Source organism: Coregonus clupeaformis, chromosome 6 (genome assembly GCF_020615455.1).
Source record: "Coregonus clupeaformis isolate EN_2021a chromosome 6, ASM2061545v1, whole genome shotgun sequence".
NCBI classification, from domain to species: Eukaryota; Metazoa; Chordata; class Actinopteri; order Salmoniformes; family Salmonidae; genus Coregonus; species Coregonus clupeaformis.
This window is the reverse complement of record NC_059197.1, coordinates 13,834,248-13,857,026: the sequence shown is the minus strand read 5'-3', so window position 1 is coordinate 13,857,026 and position 22,779 is coordinate 13,834,248. Positions and strand designations below refer to the sequence as shown.

The 22,779-nt window shown below is 41.5% G+C and overlaps 1 protein-coding gene across 1 annotated transcript in view; it reads left to right on the top strand.

The window, feature by feature from the left end:
- The first annotated feature begins 279 nt into the window (after positions 1–279).
- ppp5c (protein phosphatase 5, catalytic subunit) overlaps positions 280–22,779 on the top strand; it is a 31,904-nt gene continuing 9,404 nt past the window's right edge. Inside the window, exons 1-7 of the mRNA XM_041877903.2 lie at positions 280–423; positions 12,248–12,489; positions 15,619–15,766; positions 16,026–16,147; positions 17,893–17,958; positions 19,911–20,009; positions 20,103–20,208. Of these exons, the coding sequence (XP_041733837.1) occupies positions 318–423; positions 12,248–12,489; positions 15,619–15,766; positions 16,026–16,147; positions 17,893–17,958; positions 19,911–20,009; positions 20,103–20,208 (889 nt within the window). The 5' untranslated portion in view covers positions 280–317. The remainder of the gene's footprint in view (positions 424–12,247; positions 12,490–15,618; positions 15,767–16,025; positions 16,148–17,892; positions 17,959–19,910; positions 20,010–20,102; positions 20,209–22,779) is intronic.

The following is a 22,779-nucleotide window of genomic DNA, read 5'->3' as shown; positions in this document are numbered from 1 at the left end:
GAATTATCATGAAATGACAGACGGCTACAGTGGATGTGAAATTTGGCCAAGAAATTCCAATATATTCCTTCATTGTAGACTAATAACTTATTCTTTCAGTTTCACTTATTTATAAAAAAAAAAAAATTCTGCTTATTTCTGTTAAAACCTAGTGTCAATGGTTATTTATTTATTTTCAAATTAGGACAACTCTGCTACCCCAGACAGTTCACGCTTCAGTGAAGCGATTGAAAACTGACTCCAGATCTGGGCTCAGTCGAAAAGTATAGTTTGCGACCTTAGGACTGCAACGTGCGCACTTTGCGACTGTACTGTCAATGGCGAACGATACGGCAACTTCCGCTAGCGGCAGCAGAGAGAAGATGGCGGAGGGAGATAAAAATGCAGAGAAACTCAAGGAGATGGCGAATAATTGTTTTAAAGGTAATATGACAACCCTGTAAAGTTGTTCTAGATCAACGTTATCTTTCAATCTATCTGGATAAAAGTCTGCAATGATCCAAATTCAGTGCCCTTCATATGGGCAACAACGGTGGATTTGTCTAGCACACATGAGCCGGTTGCTATGCTATCAGCTAGCTAGCAAACCGCTAACACACTCCGTGAAAACGTGCCTCACAGTCGTGTGGTTGTGTTGTCGTCGCAACTCGGGTCTTCTTAAAAAAAAACAGAAACCGATCCATTTATATTCCGTGTAATATTGATAATTGTGATTATCCAGTATGTCGTAAGTAATCTTGATGACACCAACCACGATTCTTCTAGATGGCTTTTTACGCTGAACAAGTCGGTGTTGTCAGTATCACACTGGCGCGTTGCAGACAGGCCATGTCAAGTCATTCATTCGTTAGCTAGTTTACTGGTCGTTAGCAAATATGATTTCACTGTTTTGGTTTGATTTAGGCAATTTCACACCCGTCATCATATATTTTCCGTTTGAAAAGAGAAACCTGTCTCACACGATAAATCATAGTTTGCACACAATACCCTAAATGTCGTCGCTACTATAGTTAGCTTATTGGCTAACGTTAGTGACAAGGCCCCCAAATTGAGATATCCCTACCCGAGGTAGAACAAAACACAATCATGCTTTTTCACATCCCTAATGTCTCCCATTTATGAAACGGATGGTTGTGTAAAAATATTTTCCATCAAAAGTGGTTAAATTGATAGACATTGTGACACACCCCCAGGTCACTCTACAGTGCGACCATTTTACTCGCATATGCGCCTAAATATCTTTATTTACGAGCGCCAGTGGTTTCTAACTTTAATATCTCAAATATTTTTCGTTGTGCTCCTAAATGACTCTGCGTGTGGACTTTTTTCCCAACTTAGGTGCACACATGCTCCTTGAGGAAAAAAAGGTCAGGGTATATCCCTTAATCAAAAAGTACAGAATAATGCCTGGCTGGAGGTGCGAAAGGCTGCAGAAGATCATTTAACTCAATATTGCAAGCTCTGATATTGCTAAAATGTGGAATACAAGTAGTTTGTTGTCTGTCCTACATACACAAACAAACAGCATTAGGATATCTTAGTGCAAATTTGAAATATAGACCTGTAAACATAGATTTCAACTGTGAGCGTTACTTTTTTGGTGGCTGATTTAATAGACAACTTTCAAGTAAAATTTGCTTCCATTCAGTGCTGTATGGTCCTGCATGACAAAAATGCATAAAGTTACACATCTTTTTTGATGTTGTGGCTATTGTAATCAGCTCTAAGGAAAACAAGTGGGCTCAGACATCGGAATTATATTTTTTGTGGTCCAACGTTTTGTAACTTTAGCCCCTATTCTTGTAATTAGTCAGTGGCAACCACAGATTATCTTTGGGGGCCACCATGGATGTAGCCTCAAATCCAATATGACGTCCAAAATACAAGATGGCAGCCATAGTACCATTTGATTGAGGTTAAATCACGTGTAAACATGGATTTAGGAGATTATACTTTTTTTTTCTTCAGAATTGTGTGCAACACTCATGCCCATGAAGACTGTTTTGGTGTAATTTTATTCTAAATCCAATATGGCCAACATGATTACAATCTAACACCTATAGATAAGATCTTCCTACCATGGAAAGGAAAATACCTGTGTGGAAACATCACCCTGATTAGCTCTTTAGTCATACCCCAGTTTACCTATTTGCTTATGGTCTTGCCTATACTTAGCAACCTGTTATTTAAATTAAATGAGCAAAATATATAAAATTTTATTTGGAATGGCAAGCCAGACAAAATTAAAAGGGCCTATTTATATAATGAATATGAATTTGGAGGGCGGAAATGATTAAATATTAAAGCATTAGACCTCTCACTAAAGGCGTCAGTCATACAGAAGTTATACTTAAATCCAAACTGGTTCTCTAGCAAATTAGTAAGAATGTCTCACCCCATGTTCAAGAATGGCCTTTTCCCCTTTATTCAGATTACAACCTCTCACTTTCGGTTATTTTGAAAATGAAATCATCTCCATAATATAGTTATTTTTAAAACAAGCAATAGAAGGTTGGTTGCAATTTCTGTTTAATCCACCAGAAAAGACTGAACAAATAATACAACAAATATTGTGGTTAAACTCAAATATACTAATTGATAAAAAAAAACACAATTTTTTGATTAAATGTTTAAAAATGGTATAATCTTTGTAAATGATATCATAAATAGGACTGGTGGAGTTATGTCACACATGCAGCTAACAAAAATATATGGGAATGTCTGCTCTACTCAAAATTAACAACAACTAATTGCAGCATTACCGCAAAAATGGAAGAGGCAAGTGGAAGTGGGGAAAAAGTAAGGAATTTGTCTGTCTGCCCTGCATTAAAGACCAAAATTGGTTAAAGAAAATTGTGATAAATAAAAAAATATACCAGTTTAATTTAAGGACCAAAAAAATTACAGCTGTGCCATATAGATTGCAAAATAGTTGAGAAGAGATTTTCACATGGTTTATGAACTGATACGTAAAATGTCGCCAGTTTCAAAGCTTAGAATTTTTCCATTTGAATTATTATACACAATTCTTACAACCAATAGAATGTTATATATATATATATATGGCGTTTGCAACGCCAGGGTTGTGGGTTCGATTCCCACGGGGGGCCAGTATGAAAATGTATGCACTCACTAACTGTAAGTCGCTTTGGATAAGAGCGTCTGCTAAATGACTAAAATGTATCATTTATTTTGGTACTGTCCATATGTAGCTTGTTTTTGGTCACAGGTCCAGGAATGGCTGAAGAATTGCAGAATTTACCTGGAGCTAACGCTGCAGATAGCAATACTGGTGATTTTGAAAAGTCAAAGTCAATCGTTCAATAATATAATAATACTTTTAGCTAAAATGTTTATCTTTCATTTACAATCTGTAGAAACTATGAGAATAGAAAGGTTCCGAACTTTTGTGAAGCATCACAGCACAGTTGAAAAATATATGGCAAAAATAAATCCAATATGGATGGTGTTAAGAGATAGATGGGAGGTGTTGAATGGAGTAACAACAAGATAACTAATGTAAAATATACTGTGTCTGTAAAATGTATATAGGTTCACAACTTTTGGGAAACATCACAGTTAAAAATGTAAGGCAAATAGAAATCAAACTGGATGGACATCAGAAATAGATGGGAGAGGTAGAGGGTAGAGGAAGGGCAGGACTAAAAACAAACAAAATAGAACTATTGTAAAATTGACTGTGTCCGTAAAATGTATATAGTGTGTATAAGTTGGAAGTAGAAGCCTACGTTTTGTTGTTCATTAGTTTACTCCAATTAGGGGAGGGGTGGTAGGGTTAGGGGAAAATAATAAAGGAAAATAAATATTTTTAAAGATATGCATGTACAGTACCAGTCCAAAGTTTGGACACACCTACTCATTCAAGGTTTTTCTTTTGTTTTTACGTTGTAGAATAATAGTGAAGACATCAAAACGATGAAATAACACACATGGAATCGTGTAGTAACCAAAAAAGTGTTAAACAAATCAACGACACATTTTTAGATTTGAGATTCTTCAAATAGCCACCCTTTGCCATGATGACAGCTTTGCACACTCTTGGCATTCTCTCAACCATCTTCACCTGGAATGCTTTTCCAACAGTCTTGAAGGAGTTCCCACATATGCTGAGCACCTATTGGCTACTTTTCCTTCACTCTGTGGTCCGTCTCATCCTAAACCATCTCAATTGGGTTGAGGTCGGGGGATTGTGGAGGCCAGGTCATCTGATGCAGCACTCCATCACTCTCCTTCTTGGTAAAATAGCCCTTACGCAGCCTGGAGGTGTGTTGGGTCATTGTCCTGTTGAAAAAGAAATGATAGTCCCACTAAGCCCAAACCAAATGGGATGCTGTATCACTGCAGAATGCTGTGGTAGCCATGCTGGTTAAGTGTGCCTTGAATTCTAAATAAATCACAGACCGTGTCACCAGCAAAGCACCCCCACACTATAACACCTCCTCCTCCATGCTTTACGGTGGGAACTACACATGCTGAGATCATCCATTCACAGCGGTTGGAACCAAACATTTCCAATTTGGACTCCAGCCCAAAGGACAAATTCCCAACGGTCTAATGTCCATTGCTCGTGTTTCTTGGCCCAAGCAAGTCTGGGCCAATGAAATTGCAATTCGACCATGAAGGCCTGATTCACACAGTCTCCTCTGAACAGTTGATGTTGAGATGTGTCTGTTACTTGAACTCTGTGAAGCATTTATTTGGGATGCAATTTCTGAGGCTGGTAACTCTAATGAACTTATCCTCTGCAGCAGAGGTAACTCTGGGTCTTCTATTCCTGTCGCGGTCCTCATGAGAGCCAGTTTCATCATAGCGCTTGATGGTTTTTGCGACTGCGCTTGAAGAAACTTTCAAAGGTCTTGACATTCTCCGTATTGTCTGACCTTCATGTCTTAAAGTAATGATGTACTGTTGTTTCTCTTTGCTTATTTGATCTGTTCTTGCCATAATATGGACTGGATATTTTACCAAATAGGGCTATCTTCTGTATACCCCCCCCCCACCCCCCCACCTTGTCACAACACAACTGATTGGCTCAAACGCATTAAGAAGGAAAGAAATTACACAAATTAACTTTTAAGAAGGCACACCTGTTAATTGAAATGCATTCCAGGTGACTACCTCATGAAGCTGGTTGAGAGAATGCCAAGAGTGTGCAAAGCTGTCATCAAGGCAAAGGGTGGCTACTTTGAAGAATCTCAAATATAAAATATATTTTAATTTGTTTAACACGTTTTTGGTTACTACATGATTCCATATGTGTTATTTGATTGTTTTAATGTCTTCACTATTATTCTACAATGTAGAAAATAGTAAAAATAAAGAAAAACCCTGGAATGAGTAGAGCAGGGTTCTTCAATTCCGGTCCTGGAGGGCCGAAACACCTCTGTTTTTCATCCTCTCCTTCTAATCAGGGGCTAATTCAGACCTGGGACACCAGGTGAGTGCAATTAACTACCAGGTAGAAATAAAAAACAGAAGTGTTTCGGCCCTCCAGGACCAGAATTGAAGAACCCTGGAGTAGAGGATAATTAACGTAGCAGGTTAGGAGAATTAGGTTAAAGTAAGGAAAATGGTTAGGGTTGGCTAAAATGCAGAAAATATCAACTTTTGACGTTAATTTGATAAAAGCTGTATCCCCTTCTAGCCATGGCTTGGCCGGCCCGTCCCACTCCCCATTCCCGAAATGAAGAAATTATCAAATTGATGTTGGACAACTTCGATGTGTAAATAAGCAAAATTCATTAAGGCTGGTTCATTGAGAAATAGCTTATTTTCCAATGCTCCTGTGGAATAAGGCCTGAGCCAATGCATTTATGAAAGCACTCGTTTCCAAAGCTCAAATGATATCTCTCTTAACATTTATTAACATCCAGTAGAACTGTAATGGTTATTGTAATTTGAACTGTCGTGACTCGTGTCGTGTGATGTAAGTGGCTTATTGATAACAACACTGTTTCCTACTATAGACAGTTGGCTGCCTGGTGATTGATAACAACACTGTTTCCTACTATAGACAGTTGGCTGCCTGGTGATTGATAAAAACACTGTTTCCTACTATAGACAGTTGGCTGCCTGGTGATTGATAACTGTTTCCTACTATAGACAGTTGGCAGCCTAGTGATTGATATCAACACTGTTTCCTACTATAGACAGTTGGCTGCCTAGTGATTGATAACAACACTGTTTCCTACTATAGACAGTTGGCTGCCTGGTGATTGATAACAACTCTGTTTCCTACTATAGACAGTTGGCTGCCTGGTGATTGATAACAACACTGTTTCCTACTATAGACAGTTGGCTGCCTGGTGATTGATAACAACTCTGTTTCCTACTATAGACAGTTGGCTGCCTAGTGATTGATAACAACTCTGTTTCCTACTATAGACAGTTGGCTGCCTGGTGATTGATAACAACTCTGTTTCCTACTATAGACAGTTGGCTGCCTAGTGATTGATAACAACACTGTTTCCTACTATAGACAGTTGGCTGCCTGGTGATTGATAACAACTCTGTTTCCTACTATAGACAGTTGGCTGTCTAGTGATTGATAACAACTCTGTTTCCTACTATAGACAGTTGGCTGCCTGGTGATTGATAACAACACTGTTTCCTACTATAGACAGTTGGCTGCCTGGTGATTGATAAAAACACTGTTTCCTACTATAGACAGTTGGCTGCCTGGTGATTGATAACTGTTTCCTACTATAGACAGTTGGCAGCCTAGTGATTGATATCAACACTGTTTCCTACTATAGACAGTTGGCTGCCTAGTGATTGATAACAACTCTGTTTCCTACTATAGACAGTTGGCTGCCTGGTGATTGATAACAACTCTGTTTCCTACTATAGACAGTTGGCTGCCTGGTGATTGATAACAACACTGTTTCCTACTATAGACAGTTGGCTGCCTGGTGATTGATAACAACTCTGTTTCCTACTATAGACAGTTGGCTGCCTAGTGATTGATAACAACTCTGTTTCCTACTATAGACAGTTGGCTGCCTGGTGATTGATAACAACTCTGTTTCCTACTATAGACAGTTGGCTGCCTAGTGATTGATAACAACACTGTTTCCTACTATAGACAGTTGGCTGCCTAGTGATTGATAACAACACTGTTTCCTACTATAGACAGTTGGCTGCCTGGTGATTGATAACAACTCTGTTTCCTACTATAGACAGTTGGCTGTCTAGTGATTGATAACAACTCTGTTTCCTACTATAGACAGTTGGCTGCCTAGTGATTGATATCAACACTGTTTCCTACTATAGACAGTTGGCTGTCTAGTGATTGATAACAACACTGTTTCCTACTATAGACAGTTGGCTGCCTAGTGATTGATATCAACACTGTTTCCTACTATAGACAGTTGGCTGCCTGGTGATTGATAACAACTCTGTTTCCTACTATAGACAGTTGGCTGCCTAGTGATTGATAACAACTCTGTTTCCTACTATAGACAGTTGGCTGCCTGGTGATTGATAACAACACTGTTTCCTACTATAGACAGTTGGCTGCCTAGTGATTGATATCAACACTGTTTCCTACTATAGACAGTTGGCTGCCTAATGATTGATAACAACACTGTTTTCTACTATAGATAGTTGGCTGTCTAGTGATTGATAACAACACTGTTTCCTACTATAGACAGTTGGCTGCCTAGTGATTGATAACAACACCGTTTCCTACTATAGACAGTTATTTTTTATTTTTATTTTAGTCATTTAGCAGACGCTCTTATCCAGAGCGATTTACAGGAGCAATTTGGATTAAGTGCCTTGCTCAAGGGCACATCGACAGATTTTTCACCTAGTTGGCTCGGGGATTAGAACCAGCAACCTTTCCGTTACTGGCACAACGCTCTTAACCACTAAGCTACCTGCCGCCCAGTTGGCTGTCTAAAGATTACAACATTGTAACTCTCTGATGTAATAAGTTGACAACAATGTTTCGTTTCCAAGTGCTACTGTATAAGCTCAACTGAAATGCACCAATTGCTCATGATGCACATCATTACTCTATCAATCCATTCCAAATCGTTATACTATACGTGACACAGGGGCAGCATATGTTGATCTTGCTTAGGGAGGCAGCAGAACTGCTGGGACCGGGTCTGACCAACACAATCATTTACTTGTGTTGGCGGCGGCAGACCGTGGCCTGCTCAAAGTGAGCCGCTGCTGTTGGGAAGTCAAAACTGTCCAACTCCTTGGAGCCGCTTGATGCACATCAGCCCCATTACTTTGTCCTCAAGAAGGAGCGTTTGGGAGGACGTCTTTACTCTGTTTTGGAGAACGAATCTCCTCTTGGCGGGCTAATGTCCCAGCAGCTTGAGGATTTATTATCCAATGAAGTATATTTCCCTTTGATGTTGGAGCACACTGACTGGTGCCATGCTGCTGTTGTTGCCAGCTAGCCATCATAAACTAGCTAGCTGGGAAGGGCTCATCAGGATGACTGAACCGAAATCCATTCGTTTCCACTCGACTTTCAGCTGCGCGACATATGTCATCAATTTGGGCACCCCACGGAGGATTTCACATTTTAAATGCCCTTTTCCTGTAGTTTTCTTTCTTGTAATGGATGTTGCTGTTTTATCAGGGACACACAAAGATGAAGTAAACTAATGTCGTCGCTGAATTCATGTTATGGTTGCTATTTCATGCAGCCACGGAATAGAAAGGATCGAAACAAATGTTTTAAAGTTGAGATACTGCATCATTCACACAAAGTGGGACTGTAAAATGAGCCTGGGTGTGTGAGTATGCCTCCAGGATCAGTTGGCCACATGTCCTCCAACAAATAAGACCAAGGACATCCAAAAATCCACCAGATTAACCGTTTCTAATGAAGCAACGCTGATACCAAATTCATTCTAGGGAGGAAAAACTCAACTTTTAGAACCCCAGTAAACGTTTAGATTGCTTAGAACCCCAGTAAATGTTTAGATTGCTTAGAACCCCAGTAAATGTTTAGATTGCTTAGAACCCCAGTAAATGTTTAGATTGCTTAGAACCCCAGTCAATGTTTAGATTGCTTAGAACCCCAGTCAATGTTTAGATTGCTTAGAACCCCAGTCAATGTTTAGATTGCTTAGAACCCCAGTCAATGTTTAGATTGCTTAGAACCCCAGTCAACGTTTAGATTGCTTAGAACCCCAGTAAATGTTTAGATTGCTTAGAACCCCAGGAAACCTTTATATTGATTAGAACCCCAGTAAACTAACATCTGCTAACTGTGAAACATTTACAATATAATGAGCAGTTCACATGATCACATCAGTCCCTGGAAAGGGAGGGGGAAAGGCTCAGTTAATCAGATTATGTTAATCTAAATGCAAATAACTAATCTGTGATTGACAGAATGCAGCTATTATTGCATGTTGACTAACCAATCGCAGTGAAATGAGATTAAATCTAGTCATGATCAGTTTCATATATTGCATTCAGTAGCGTAAGTGTAGTAGGTTGGCTTGATAGCAGCATTCATTGACGTTGTTGGTTGGCTAGCAAGCAAAACCTGACATTACACATCATTCAATCTTTTGGAAAACGTACGTTTTTAAGCCCACTGTGATGTATAACACTGCCAACCGGGCGAAATGGCGTGAAAGGTGTCCCGTCATTATGTAGTCTCTCAAGCCAGACGGCTTACTTCCACAATCTTTGAATGCTACAGGGTCTGGCTACGTGAGACTGCTAGCTAACGTGATAAACTCTGGTGTTTATCTAGCAAATTAAGTAATAACAGTATCAGTATTCTCCTGCAGTGTGTTTCCTGTAACTCGGGATACCAAGTCAATAGGTTGACGATACATTCTGGCTAGAAGATGGTTTAGTTATTGTCCAAGGCAAATCAGAGTTGTTGCCAAAAGAAGTGCACTGATTTGAAATAGCTAGCTAGCTACATGGCCACAACTCAATGTGCAAGTGTCTGCACATTGTCATATCAACCATCAAGTTTACGGGGCAATGGATGGAAAATATGTGAAAGGAGACGTCCATGCTGCTCCTCTCTTTCCATGACGGATGTGAGAAGATATCTAGTCACAGCAGAAACTTCCGGTGCAGTGCAGCCCCAAGAGTCTTTACTGTGGTTAAAACCCGATAGACAGCAGGCCTTATGATGGCTGCTACAGTACCCTGGTACACTACACTACTACACTACAGTACCCTGCTACACTACAGTACCCTGCTACAGTACCCTGCTATAGTACCCTGGTACACTACACTACTACACTATAGTACCCTGCTACGCTACACTACAGTACCCTGCTATAGTACCCTGCTATAGTACCCTGGTACGCTACACTACTACACTACAGTACCCTGCTACACTACACTACAGTACCCTGCTACAGTACCCTGCTACAGTACCCTGCTACAGTACCCCGCTATAGTACCCTGGTACGCTACACTACTACGCTACACTACACTACCCTGCTACAGTACCCCGCTATAGTACACTGGTACACTACTACACTACAGTACCCTGGTACACTACAGTACTACACTACAGTACCCTGCTACAGTACCCTGCTACAGTACCCTGCTATAGTACACTACACTACAGTACCCTGCTACAGTACCCTGCTACAGTACCCTGGTACGCTACACTACTACACTACAGTACCCTGCTACGCTACACTACAGTACCCTGCTACACTACAGTACCCTGCTATAGTACCCTGGTACACTACACTACTACACTACAGTACCCTGGTACACTACACTACTACACTACAGTACCCTGCTACAGTACCCTGCTACAGTACCCTGCTACAGTACCCTGCTATAGTACCCTGGTACACTACACTACTACACTACAGTACCCTACACTACAGTACCCTGCTACAGTACCCTGCTATAGTACCCTGGTACACTACACTACTACACTACAGTACCCTACACTACAGTACCCTGCTACAGTACCCTGCTATAGTACCCTGGTACACTACACTACTACACTACAGTACCCTACACTACAGTACCCTGCTATAGTACCCTGCTATAGTACCCTGCAACAGTACCCTGGTACACTACTACACTACAGTACGCTACGCTACAGTACCCTGCTACAGTACCCTGCTATAGTACCCTGTTATAGTACCCTGGTACGCTACACTACTACACTACAGTACCCTGCTACAGTACCCTGGTACACTACACTACTACACTACAGTACCCTGCTACGCTACAGTACCCTGCTACAGTACCCTGCTACAGTACCCTGGTACGCTACACTACTATACTACACTACCCTGGTATAGTACCCTGGTACGCTACACTACAGTACCCTGGTACACTACACTACTACACTACACTACCCTGCTACAGTACCCCGCTATAGTACACTGGTACACTACACTACTACACTACACTACCCTGCTACAGTACCCCGCTATAGTACACTGGTACACTACACTACTACACTACACTACCCTGCTACAGTACCCCGCTATAGTACACTGGTACACTACTACACTACAGTACCCTGGTACACTACTACACTTCAGTACCCTGCAACAGTACCCTGGTACACTACACTACTACACTACACTGGTACACTACACTGGTAGTGTAGAGTTTCCACGGGGTAGCTAGTTACTGTAGTAGCATACCACTGTTATCCTGCTATGGATCCCATCAGTGTGTTGTAGGATTGCACTTGAAATCTAGGAGAATGTAAGGTAACACTTCCATATCACAGCAACACAGTGCTAAGATAACACTTCATCAATGAGCCAACCAATCCACCCGCTAAGGGAAAGACACTTCCTACTGTGTGGGTTTGTCTTACAGTGGTACACATTATAGTGCAGCCTTTGAACCTTGTGGTTTTATGACTTTGCTCAATACAGCCATTGACAACTCCACTCCGTGGGTTTTCATTGAGAAGTTGAGTAGCCCGTTCCTTGTTGGGCATTAAGCCAATAAATGCATATTATTGAAGATAATGAGTGACTAGGGGAAGTCCACTTTAGCCTTGTTAGTTGTCAGCCTGAGAAAGGCCTACTGAGAGCACGGCCCATCAGGCTTCTGGTTCTGATCTAAATGAATGTGATGTTGTTTTCTAGAGAAATACTATGACCATGAATGTGATGTTTTCTAGAGAAATACTATGACAGTGAATGTGGTGATGTTTTCAAGAGAAATACTATGACAATGAATGTGATGTTGTTTTCTAAAGAAAGACTATGACAATGAATGTGATGTTGTTTTCTAGAGAAAGACTATGACAATGCGATCAAATACTACACGGAGGCGTTGGAGCTCAACCCGGCCAGCGCCATCTACTTCTCCAACCGCAGCCTGGCGTACCTGCGGACAGAATGCTATGGCTACGCCCTGGCCGACGCCACCAAGTGTCTGGAGATCGACAAGAACTACATCAAGGGCTACTACCGCAGAGCCACATCCAACATGTCCCTGGGAAAGTTCAAGGCTGCACTCAAAGACTACGAGACGGTAAGACCGGACACGGTTAGACGAGAGTTAAAGGTACACTCAGCAAGATGACAGGAGAGGAGGCTTCAAGGTACACTCAGCAAGATGACAGGAGAGGAGGCTTCAAGGTACACTTAGGATGATGACAGGAGAGGAGGCTTCAAGGTGCTCTTAGGATGATGACAGGAGAGGAGGCTTCAAGGTACTCTTAGGAGGATGACAGGAGAGGAGGCTTCAAGGTGCTCTTAGGAGGATGACAGGAGAGGAGGCTTCAAGGTGCTCTTAGGAGGATGACAGGAGAGGAGGCTTCAAGGTACACTTAGGATGATGACAGGAGAGGAGGCTTCAAGGTGCTCTTAGGAGGATGACAGGAGAGGAGGCTTCAAGGTACACTTAGGATGATGACAGGAGAGGAGGCTTCAAGGTACACTTAGGATAATGACAGGAGAGGAGGCTTCAAGGTGCTCTTAGGATGATGACAGGAGAGGAGGCTTCAAGGTACTCTTAGGATGATGACAGGAGAGGAGGCTTCAAGGTACACTTAGGATGATGACAGGAGAGGAGGCTTCAAGGTGCTCTTAGGATGATGACAGGAGAGGAGGCTTCAAGGTACTCTTAGGAGGATGACAGGAGAGGAGGCTTCAAGGTACTCTTAGGAGGATGACATCATTGTAAATCCCCAGGTGGTATATTTACTGTAGTGGCTACATTGTCCAATATAATTGTTCCAAAACATTTCAATTTTAATCCTTTAGCCACGATGGAGAGTGGTGACGTGTTAGTCTTGACGCATACAAATGCAATGTCCAGAGTTTGATTCAAGTCGAAAAATAATAATACATTTATTTGTCGTTCTTCTGGATACAAAAATGTATAGGATTCTACCAAAACAAATTGTGATCATTAAACTAAAGAAACAAACAGCAGGGTGAACATGGTCTGGTACGGTCAAAAGACTGTGCGCTGCCATTCCGGCCACTCCCATTAGGCCTTGGAGCGTGTATTCCTTTTTAATTGTATTCTCCATTGGCCTGTAGATGGGGTACACACACTTGACAGCGGATCAATGGCAAACACACAAACAACAGAAATGCATCATGAATTGGAAACATGCAAATATACAATATTTACCTATTTGGCTCTGACAGTTACAGTATGGAACACAGATCTTAAAGACTACCAACAAAATACAGATTGGAGAAGATTCTGGAACAATATCCCAATGAATATCCCCTATGAATCATCAACTAATTACACTACAAATTAATTTCCAGATTTTATTTGACTCTAAATTGTCTGTTGTGTTCTCAAATAAATATTGGAACCTACATTTCACACGATGTGGGACTGCCCCAGTGTGAACACGTTTTGGGTTACAGGTTGCCAGGTCTGTGTCAAGTATAGTTGGTACTGCCATTCCCCATCTCCCTAATATTTTATTGTTGAACAATTACTCTTCATTGACTCTCACAGTACCCCAGAAACGAGTAATAGTTGTACGGATTGACTCCGGCAAAAATAATGTTGGTGACCAGATGGAAACCTCCACATAAGCTCAGTTGTTGTAGTAGTAGTAGTAGTAGTAGTAGTAGCAGCAGCAGTAGTAGTAGTAGTAGTGGTGGTGGAGGTGGTGGTGGCGGCGGCACCGAGTGGCGCAGTGGTCTAAGGCGCTGCATCGCAGTGCTAGCTGTGCCACTAGAGATCCTGGTTCGAATCCAGGCTCTGTCGTAGCCGGCCGCGACCGGGAGACCCATGGGGCGGCGCACAATTGACCCAGCGTCGTCCAGGGTAGGGGAGGGAATGGCCGGCAGGGATGTAGCTCAGTTGGTAGAGCATGGCGTTTGCAACGCCAGGGTTGTGGGTTTGATTCCCACGGGGGGCCAGTATGAAAAAATAATAAAAAATAATGTATGCACTCACTAACTGTAAGTGGCTCTGGATAAGAGCGTCTGCTAAATGACTAAAATGTAAATGTAGTAGTAGTAAGATGAGGACAGAAGTGGAGAATGTGGGCGTGTCACAAGGGAGGAGCCAATAATGGGGGCGTCTTCACAGTTTTAGAAAGTCGCCCTGTTTGAGATGATGTCATCTTGCAGAGGTCTCTACCTTGACAGTGTGATAACTAGGCAGCCATTTACTGCCAGGGCTAGATTCTGTTTTAATTGTGGTCAGTTCAGTAAATCGATCAAAGGTTTAATCCATCAATGAAATATTCCATCAAATATACATTTTGGTCAGTGGAAAAAGGTAATTTAAAAACGGCTGGTCTTCGTTCCATGTTGACATAAACACCCTAAAGCTCTGGCAACATGGAGCTCTGCTGGCTGGCTGGCTGACTGGCTGACTGGCTGGCTGGCTCGCTGACTCGCTGACTGGCTGGCTGGCTGGCTGGCTGACTGTGCCACATCACTGCCAGTGATAGCTGCCTGTCTGTCACTGAGACAAATTTAGAGCATTGGTGTCATGGACATATCGCCTCTATTGGAGGCTATCACTGAAGCCTTAGTGAGAGGAGAGAAGCATTAACGATTTCTAGAAATCAAAACGGTTTGTATTAATTTACTACCAAATCATGGCTGTAAAATCTTTTACTTTGCATTTTGGACTGACCCTTATGTTATGTAACTCACCATGGTACTGACCCATATGTCATGTAACTCACCATGGTACTGACCCATATGTTATGTAACTCACCATGGTACTGACCCATATGTTATGTAACTCACCATGGTACTGACCCATATGTTATGTAACTCACCATGGTACTGACCCATATGTTATGTAACTCACCATGGTACTGACCCATATGTTATGTAACTCACCATGGTACTGACCCTTATGTTATGTAACTCACCATGGTACTGACCCTTATGTTATGTAACTCACCATGGTACTGACCCATATGTTATGTAACTCACCATGGTACTGACCCTTATGTTATGTAACTCACCATGGTACTGACCCATATGTTATGTAACTCACCATGGTACTGACCCATATGTTATGTAACTCACCATGGTACTGACCCTTATGTTATGTAACTCACCATGGTACTGACCCATATGTAGTACTGGTACCAGCATAGTGTTTAAATGTGAGACTGACCCTAGGCCTGGCCCTGTGTGTTTCTGCCTGGTGTTGTGGGGTTAGGTAGTGCGGGTGCGACCCAACGATAAGGACGCTAAGATGAAATACCAGGAGTGCAACAAGATCGTGAAACAGAAAGCCTTCGAGAGAGCCATCGCCAGTGACGAGATCAAGAAATCGGTCGTAGACTCCCTAGACATCGAAAACATGAGTGAGTAGTTTGTCATTTTTATATTTTAGGATTCATTACTTTTTTTAATCTTTTTGGTTATAACTGTTTTAAAAGTATGGATTTTATATCATTTGTATGTGTAAATAAAGGGCTACTGCCTCTATACATCATGGTGCTTTAGAATTGGAAGATCTTCAAGGCTGAGTTACAAGGCTGAGTTACTGTAAAGCACCTGGTGACAAATGTTGCTGTAAAATGGGCTGTATACATTTGGTTGGTTGATTGTGCCACCATGTAGTGATCGAGGACGAGTACACAGGACCGAAGCTGGAAGAAGGGAAGGTGACGATGACGTTCATGAAAGAGATGATGGAGTGCTTCAAAGACCAGAAGAAACTGCACAGAAAGTGTGCCTATCAGGTACACCTATAATAATACTGTAATATTAGTGTACTTATCAGGTACACCTATAATAATACTATAATATTAGTGTACTTATCAGGTACACCTATAATAATACTGTCATATTAGTGTACTTATCAGGTACACCTATAATAATACTATAATATTAGTGTACTTATCAGGTACACCTATAATAATACTATAATATTAGTGTACTTATCAGGTACACCTATAATAATACTGTAATATTAGTGTACTTATCAGGTACACCTATAATAATACTATAACATTAGTGTACTTATCAGGTACACCTATAATAATACTGTAATATTAGTGTACTTATCAGGTACACCTATAATAATACTATAATATTAGTGTACTTATCAGGTACACCTATAATAATACTATAATATTAGTGTACTTATCAGGTACACCTATAATAATACTGTAATATTAGTGTGCCTATCAGGTACACCTATAATAATACTGTCATATTAGTGTACTTATCAGGTACACCTATAATAATACTGTCATATTAGTGTACTTATCAGGTACACCTATAATAATACTATAATATTAGTGTACTTATCAGGTACACCTATAATAATACTGTAATATTAGTGTACTTATCAGGTACACCTATAATAATACTATAATATTAGTGTACTTATCAGGTACACCTATAATAATACTATAATATTAGTGTACTTATCAGGTACACCTATAATAATACTGTAATATTAGTGTACTTATCAGGTACCCCTATAATAATACTGTAATATTAGTGTACTTATCAGGTACACCTATAATAATACTATAATATTAGTGTACTTATCAGGTACACCTATAATAATGCTGTAATATTAGTGTATTTATCAGGTACACCTATAATAATACTATAATATTAGTGTACTTATCAGGTACACCTATAATAATACTATACTATTAGTGTACTTATCAGGTACACCTATAATAATACTGTCATATTAGTGTACTTATCAGGTACACCTATAATAATACTATACTATTAGTGTACTTATCAGGTACACCTATAATAATACTGTCATATTAGTGTACTTATCAGGTACACCTATAATAATACTATAATATTAGTGTACTTATCAGGTACACCTATAATAATACTGTAATATTAGTGTACTTATCAGGTACACCTATAATAATACTATAATATTAGTGTACTTATCAGGTACACCTATAATACTATAATATTAGTGTACTTATCAGGTACACCTATAATAATACTGTAATATTAGTGTACTTATCAGGTACACCTATAATAATACTATAATATTAGTGTACTTATCAGGTACACCTATAATAATACTGTCATATTAGTGTACTTATCAGGTACACCTATAATAATACTGTCATATTAGTGTACTTATCAGGTACACCTATAATAATACTGTCATATTAGTGTACTTATCAGGTACACCTATAATAATACTATAATATTATAGTACTTAGCAGGTACACCTATAATAATACTGTAATATTATAGTACTTAGCAGGTACACCTATAATACTGTAACTTTATAGTACTTAGCAGGTACACCTATAATACTGTAACTTTATAGTACTTAGCAGGTACACCTATAATACTGTAATTGTATAGTTCTTATCCGGTACACCTATAATACTGTATTATTAGTGTACGAATCAGGTAAACCTAACCTTATGCATCAGCTTGAAACCTTATGTAACCCTGTATTTGTGTTGACTAATGAATTGTCTCCTTTTAGATTCTGATCCAAGTCAAAGAACTCTTATCCAAACTGCCCAGTCTAATTGAGATCACATTAAAAGAGGTGAGACATCCGTGATGTATGTTGACTTCCTGGTATTGCTCTTCATCCTGTCCAGTCCTCCAATTGTCAGATTTGTATTTGTATTGATTATGGATCCCCATTCCTGGGGTCCGGCAAAATGAAGGCAGTTATACAATTTTAAAAACATTACAATACATTCATTACAGAATTCACAACACACTAAGTGTGTGCGCTCAGGCCCATACTCCACTACCACATATCAACAACACAAAATCCATGTGTACGTGTGTGTATGTTATTGTGTGTGTCTGCATGTGTCTGTGCCTATGTTTGTGTTGCTTCACAGTCCCCGTTGTTCCATAATGTGTATTTTTTATCTGTTTTTTCAATCTGATTCTACTGCTTGCATCAGTTACCTGATGTGGAATATAGTTCCATGTAGTCATGGCTCTATGTAGTACTGTGCACCTCCTATAGTCTGTTCTGGACTTGGACTGTGAAGAGACCTCTGGTGGCATGTCTTGCGGGGTATGCATGGGTGTCCGAGCTGTGTGCTAGTAGTTTAAACAGACAGCTCGGTGCATTCAACATGTCAATACCTCTTACAAAAACAAGTAGTGATGAAGTCAATCTCTTCTTTACTTTGAGCCAGGAGAGATTGACATGCATATTATTGTTTGCTCTCTGTGTACATCCAAGGGCCAGCCTTGCTGCCCTGTTTTGAGCCCTCTTTGTGGCACCTGACCACACGACTGAACAGTAGTCCAGGTGCGACAAAACTAGAGCCTGTAGGACCTGCCTTGTTGATAGTGCTGTTAAGAAGGTAGAGCAGTGCTTTATTATGGACAGACTTCTCCCCATCTTAGCTACTGTTGTATCAATATGTTTTAACCATGACAGTTTACAATCCAGGGTTACTCCAAGCAGTTTAGTCACCTCAACTTGCTCAATTTCCACATTATTCATTACAAGATTTAGTTGAGGTTTAGTGTTTAGTGAATGATTTGTGCCAAATACAATCAATGCTTTTAGTTTTATAAATATTTAGGACTAACTTATTCCTTGCCACCCATTCTGAAACTAACTGCAGCTCTTTGTTAAGTGTTGCTGTCATTTCAGTTGCTGTAGTAGCTGGCGTGTATAGTGTTGGTAACTCTTTATCCACAATATAGCAGCGGGTGTAAAGCCATAACGCATACGTTTTTCCAGCAGCAGACTATGATCGATAATGTCCAAAGACTCACTGAAGTCTATTAAAACAGCCCCAGCAATCTTTTTATCATCAATTTCTCAGCCAATCATCAGTCATTTGTGTAAGTGCTGTGCTTGTTGAATGTCCTTCCCTATAAGTGTTCTGAAAGTCTGTTGTCAATTTGTTTACTGTAAAATAGCATTGTATCTGGTCAAACAATTTTTTCAGGCTGATTGGTCGGCTATTTGAGCCAGTAAAGGGGGCTTTACTATTCTTAGGAATGACTTTTGCTTCCCTCCAGGCCAGAGGGCACACACTTTCTAGTAGGCTTAAATTGAAGATATGGCAAATAGGATTGGCAATATCGTACGCTATTATCCCCAGTAATTTTCCTTCCAAGTTGTCAGACCAAAGTGGCACGTCATTGTTCATAGACAACAATAATTTTTTCACCTCTTCCACACTCACTTTACGGAATTCAAAAGTACAATTCTTGTCTTTCATAATTTGGGCAGATATACTTGGATGTGTAGTGTCAGCGTTTGTTGCTGGCATGTCATGCCTAAGTTTGCTAATCTTGCCAATCGTGCATGCTTATTAATAACTGGAATAAGTAATTTCATAAATGTCAATATTTAAATCACCCAGAAAATATACCTCTCTGTTGATATCACATACATTATCAAGCATTTCACACGTTAGCCAGATACTGACTGTTAGCACTTGGTGGTCTGATTATCCCCTACAGCATATATGAACTGTCCCTGTGCCTAAACCTGTTCTGTTTCCTCCCCAACAGACAGAGAAGATTACCATTTGTGGCGACACACACGGACAGTTCTACGACCTTCTGAACATCTTTGAGCTGAACGGCTTACCCTCCGAGACCAACCCCTATGTATCCTGCTCAGTCACAGTCACGGTCACATGTGCAGTAAAACTGTTTGTATTCAAATAAATGTACATGATAACCCTTAACAATATAACACAGCTGTTTAATGGAGACTTTGTGGACCGTGGTTCGTTCTCCCTAGAGGTCATCCTGACTCTGTTTGGCTTCAAGCTGCTCCTCCCTGACTCCTTCTACCTGCTCAGAGGTCAGTATGCTCCTCCCTACAGCTGCTCAGAGGTCAGTATGCTCCTCCCTGACTCCTCCTACCTGCTCAGAGGTCAGTATGCTCCTCCCTGACTCCTCCTACCTGCTCAGAGGTCAGTATGCTCCTCCCTGACTCCTCCTACCTGCTTAGAGGTCAGTATGCTCCTCCCTGACTCCTCCTACCTGCTTAGAGGTCAGTATGCTCCTCCCTGACTCCTCCTACCTGCTCAGAGGTCAGTATGCTCCTCCCTGACTCCTCCTACCTGCTCAGAGGTCAGTATGCTCCTCCCTGACTCCTCCTACCTGCTCAGAGGTCAGTATGCTCCTCCCTGACTCCTCCTACCTGCTCAGAGGTCAGTATGCTCCTCCCTACAGCTGCTCAGAGGTCAGTATGCTCCTCCCTGACTCCTCCTACCTGCTCAGAGGTCAGTATGCCCTTCCCTGACTCCTCCTACCTGCTCAGAGGTCAGTATGCTCCTCCCTGACTCCTCCTACCTGCTCAGAGGTCAGTATGCTCCTCCCTGACTCCTCCTACCTGCTCAGAGGTCAGTATGCTCCTCCCTGACTCCTCCTACCTGCTCAGAGGTCAGTATGCCCTTCCCTGACTCCTCCTACCTGCTCAGAGGTCAGTATGCTCCTCCCTACACCTTCACAGAGGAAGTTGAGAAGAACACTGTATATCAGTGGCCATTCTTCCGTCTTTGCTAATGTTTATATTCCCCGTGTGGAATTGACCCTTCGCTAAGCCCTGCCACCCTTGGTTACTGTTACAACCTTGGTCAACATTTTACCAGGAAGCCCAATTCCCCATTCAAACCACTGGAGAAAACCCTCACAATGATCTTAAACTGTGCTTTTAATACACAATGAAATGAAACACAGACTACCCCTTGCTGATCAGGAGACCCTCGGGTATGTTGTGGTGAACTGTCATTACAATTGCTTTATGGGAACCTGGTCAAATTTAAGTTTGTAGTGTGGCTAACCACTGGATGGCGCTAAAGGCACTCTGCAGGCAGTCAAAGCTATTAACCACGTTTGGAGCTAACAAGTGCTCTCAAATGGTTTGCTGATGTCGACAGCCTATGAGAGTTATATTCCTAATAGCCAATTTTGTTATATTCCAATTAGTTATATTAACTAATCTCAGAAAAAAAAAGAAATGTCCTCACTGTCAACTGCGTTTATTTTCAGCAAACTTAACATGTGTAAATATTTGTATGAACATAACAAGATTCAACAACTGAGACATAAACTGAACAAGTTCCACAGACATGTAACTAACAGAAATTGAATAATGTGTCCCTGAACAAAGGGGGGGTTAAAATCAAAAGTAACAGTCAGTATCTGCTGCATTAAGTACTGCAGTGCATCTCCTCCTCATGGACTGCAGTGCATCTCCTCCTCATGGACTGCACCAGATTTGCCAGTTCTTGCTGTGATATTTTTATTATTTATTTATTAGTCATTTTAGCAGACGCTCTTATCCAGAGTGACTTACAGGAGCAATTAGGGTTAAGTGCCTTGCTCAAGGGCACATCGACAGATTTTTCACCTAGTCGGCTCGGGGATTAGAACCAGCGACCTTTCGGTTACTGGCACAACGCTCTTAACCACTAAGCTACCTGCCGAGATGTTACCCCACTCTTCCACCAAGGCACCTGCAAGTTCCCGGACATACTGACCCTCCAATCCAACAGGTCCCAGACGTGCTCAATGGGATTGAGATCCAGGCTCTTCGCTGGCCATGGTAGAACACTGACATTCCTGTCTTGCAGGAAATCACGCACAGAACGAGCAGTATGGCTGGTGGCATTGACATGCTGGAGGGTCATGTCAGGATGAGCCTGCAGGAAGGGTACCACATAAGGGAGGAGGATGTCTTCCCTGTAACGCACAGCGTTGAGGTTGACTGCAATGACAACAAGCTCAGTCCGATGATGCTGTGACACACTGTCCCAGACCATGACGGAAATCGATCCCGCGCCAAAGTACAGGCCTCGGTGTTACGCTCATTCCTTCGACGATAAACGCGAATCCGACCATCACCCCTGGTGAGACAAAACCACGACTCGTCAGTGAAGAGCACTTTTTGCCAGTCCTGTCTGGTCCAGCGACGGTGGGTTTCTGCCCATAGGTGACGTTGTTGCCGGTGATGTCTGGTGAGGACCTGCCTTACAACAGGGCCTACAAGCCCTCAGTCCAGCCTCTCTCAGCCTATTGCAGACAGTCTGAGCACTGATGGAGGGATTGTGCGTTCCTGGTGTAACTCTGGTAGTTGTTGTTGCCATCCTGTACCTGTCCCTCAGGTGTGATGTTTGGATGTACAGATCCCGTGCAGGTGTTGTTACACGTGGCCTGCCACTGCGAGGACGATCAGCTGTCCGTCCTGTCTCCCTGTAGAGCTGTCTTAGGCATCTCACAGTACGGACATTGCAATTTATTGCCCTGGCCACATCTGCAGTCCTCGTGCCTCCTTGAAGCATGCCTAAGGCACGCTCACGCAGGGACCCTGGGCATCTTTCTTTTGGTGTTTTTCAGAGTCAGGAGAAAGGCCTCTTTATTGTCCCAA